Source organism: Entamoeba nuttalli (assembly GCF_000257125.1).
Source record: "Entamoeba nuttalli P19 unplaced genomic scaffold asmbl_2318, whole genome shotgun sequence".
NCBI classification, from domain to species: domain Eukaryota; phylum Evosea; order Mastigamoebida; family Endamoebidae; genus Entamoeba; species Entamoeba nuttalli.
The window spans coordinates 1-2955 of record NW_008575230.1 but is presented as its reverse complement, the minus strand read 5'-3'; the positions used below and the strand labels follow the sequence as shown (position 1 = coordinate 2955).

Here is a 2955-nt window from a genome sequence, read left to right as displayed (position 1 = left end):
TTTTTTATCTCATCAATAAGAAAAGACAATCAGCTATCAACAGATGATTTGAAAGATGTTTCAAACACTATTATGCAATAAATACTGATAAGAGAGCTAATTTAATAAAATTAAATTCTTTGCTGTTGAATAGTTATAACATCTTAGATTATTGCTATATTTGGAAAGAGTAAGAATAAGAAAAAGATTCATTAGAAAGTTCCATTACAACAAGAAGGTTCTTCATTCTCAATATTCGCAATAGAAAGTCCACACTAATAAGTCAATTACTTTTAAGACTAATGACTGATGAACAACAAGAAATGGTTGTTAGACATAGTAAATATTTTGCACAATGGACAAATAGACATTGCGGATATAAAAAAATCTTCGACACTGCTGTAAATGGCATTTCTAACTTAAGATTTAATAAAACTATTATGAACATCCCTCATTTAATATTTATTTGTTTTGGAGATTACGGAAATGTCTATGGAACATATTGTGAACTTCCAATCACAACATTAGATATTAATTCTCCTGACTTTGAAAAGAATAAAAGTTGTCATAATTTCATTTTCACACTAAATTCTAATGGAAGAATTCAAGACCCACAGAAATTTGAATTAATTAATGGAAAAAGAGGTTCTATACAACTTCATGAAATGGATGACCCTTGTTTATTTGATTTTGGATATGGAGCTTCTAGAGTTTATGTTCACAAACCAACATCTAAAAAAGGATATTGTAAGAATTTATCAAGGAGTTATGAAAAGATTAAAGACAATGAATTAATTGGGTGTATGTTTCCACAACCATTTCATACAGAACGAGTTATTGTTCTACAAATGTTATAAACAACATAAATTGAATTTAATTTTTGTTATTGATTATTTATTCAAAAAGATATTTAACAAAAATTTAATAAAAGAAAAACAAAAAATAATATAAATAACAAAAAAATAAAGAAGAAAATAAAGAAAAAAGGAACTAAAAAATAGAAGAAAAGCAGCGAAAGAACTAAAAAAACAATTAAAGTCGAACTAGAACTTCAAAAAATTAACACAAGAGAAATGTCAACACTTCCAGCAGTAGTTCTTGATAACGGTACGGGATATACAAAAATAGGATATGCAGGAAATACAGAGCCAAGTTATTTAATTCCATCATTAATTGCAGTTGATTCAAAAGCAGATTTAAACACAGCAACAAAATCTACAGAAGATTTTGATTTTTATATTGGACAAGAAGCTGAAAATGCACCAAAATCATATACAAAAACATTCCCATTAAAACATGGACAAATCGAAAATTGGACTTTAATGGAAATGTATTGGGAACAAGCCATTTTTAAATACCTTCGATGTGATCCACAAGACCATTATTTCCTTTTAACTGAACCACCAATGAACCCACCAGAAAATCGTGAATATTTAGCTGAAGTCTTTTTTGAAACATTTAATGTTCCAGGAATGTATATTGCAGTTCAAGCAGTTTTAGCTATTGTTGCATCATGGTCTAGAAAAGATAATAATCCAGCAAATGCAAGATTAACTGGTACAGTTATTGATTCAGGAGATGGAGTTACTCATATTATTCCTGTTGCTGATGGATATGTTATTGGATCATCAATTAAAAGCATTCCATTAGCTGGAAAAGATATTACAGCATTTATTCAACAAATGCTTGTTGAAAGAGAAGAACCAATTCCAGCATCTGAACGTATGGAAATGGCAAGAACAATTAAAGAAAATTATTCATTTGTTTCTAAAGACATGTGTAAAGAATTTAGTATTATGGATTCAGGAAATGATCCAAAATCATCATTTAAGAAACATCAAGCCATTGATCCAATTTCAAAGAAACCATATACATTTGATGTTGGATATGAACAATTCCTTGCACCAGAATTATTCTTTAATCCAGAAATTTTCTCATCAGATTTTACTACACCATTAGCAGATCTTGTTGATGATTCTATTCAATCATGTCCAATTGATTGTAGAAGAGATCTTTATAAGAATATTATTTTATCAGGTGGTTCTACTATGTTTAAAGGTTTTGGACATAGATTACAAAGAGATGTTAGAAGATTTACAGATTTCCGTACTCAAAAAGCTGTTCAATTGTCTGGTGGTAAATTAACACCAAAACCAATGGAAGTTAATGTAGTTTCATATCCATATCAACGATATGCTGTTTGGTATGGTGGTTCTGTTATGGCAGAACTTCCAGTTTTTGTTCAACACTGTCATTCTAAGGCAGAATATGAAGAAAAAGGACCATCAATTTGCCGTTACAATCACGTTTTTGTTGCTTGCTAAACATTTTAAGTAACATTTTTCCATCATTAAATCTTTTTTAAATTATTTTTTGTTATTTATTTCAAATAAAAGAAATTATAATAAAAATTATATTATTTAAGAATCAATTTATTATTATTAAAAAATTAACTTTTTAAATTGAATGTATTGATTTAATTTACATTCATGGCTCATCAATTAGTTAAAGAATTCTTGGAATTACATCCTTCATTAGATTATCCTACTCTTCATTTAATTGTTTATAATGTCCCTAAAATATTCGATAAATCACAATTTTTATTATTATTCCCTTCTGATATCAAAATTACTTCTACTGATTTCACTTGTCTTCATCTTCATTTTGTCGTTGTTCAATTTAATTCAGTAAGTGATTCTATTGTGTGTTTTCATAAAGTTCATTCAAAACAATTCTGTGGAAGATATTTATATGTTCAATTTGGTTATCAAATCATCTCAAATTTACCTTTGAATTTTATCCGATTAAAACATTTATTAAACACTACTTTTGAGTCTGTTCTTCATTATTTTAGTTTCTTTGGAAAAGTAAGAGCAATTACTCAAGATGGTAATGATTATCTTTGTGAATATAACTCTATCAGTGAAGCATCTAATGCTTATAATTTCATTTCTAATCACACTGATACTAAAAAAA

At 27.8% G+C, this 2955-nt stretch overlaps 3 protein-coding genes across 3 annotated transcripts; all 3 read left to right on the top strand.

The window, feature by feature from the left end:
* Window positions 1–281: 281 nt before the first annotated feature.
* Window positions 282–836, top strand: ENU1_019090 (hypothetical protein; the record flags this gene model as incomplete). The annotated part of the gene is made up of 1 exon (XM_008856943.1): window positions 282–836. One exon carries the CDS (start codon window positions 282–284, stop codon window positions 834–836), a length of 555 nt encoding a protein of 184 aa, XP_008855165.1.
* Window positions 837–1052: 216 nt separating this feature from the next.
* On the top strand, window positions 1053–2303 carry ENU1_019080 (Actin, putative; the record flags this gene model as incomplete). The annotated part of the gene is made up of 1 exon (XM_008856942.1): window positions 1053–2303. The coding sequence occupies one exon, from the start codon at window positions 1053–1055 to the stop codon at window positions 2301–2303; it is 1251 nt and encodes a 416-aa protein (XP_008855164.1).
* Window positions 2304–2468: 165 nt separating this feature from the next.
* Window positions 2469–2901, top strand: ENU1_019070 (hypothetical protein; the record flags this gene model as incomplete). Its single annotated transcript, XM_008856941.1, has 1 exon — window positions 2469–2901. A coding segment is annotated over one exon (433 nt), but the record flags the coding sequence as incomplete, so codon positions are not given.
* Window positions 2902–2955: the final 54 nt, after the last annotated feature.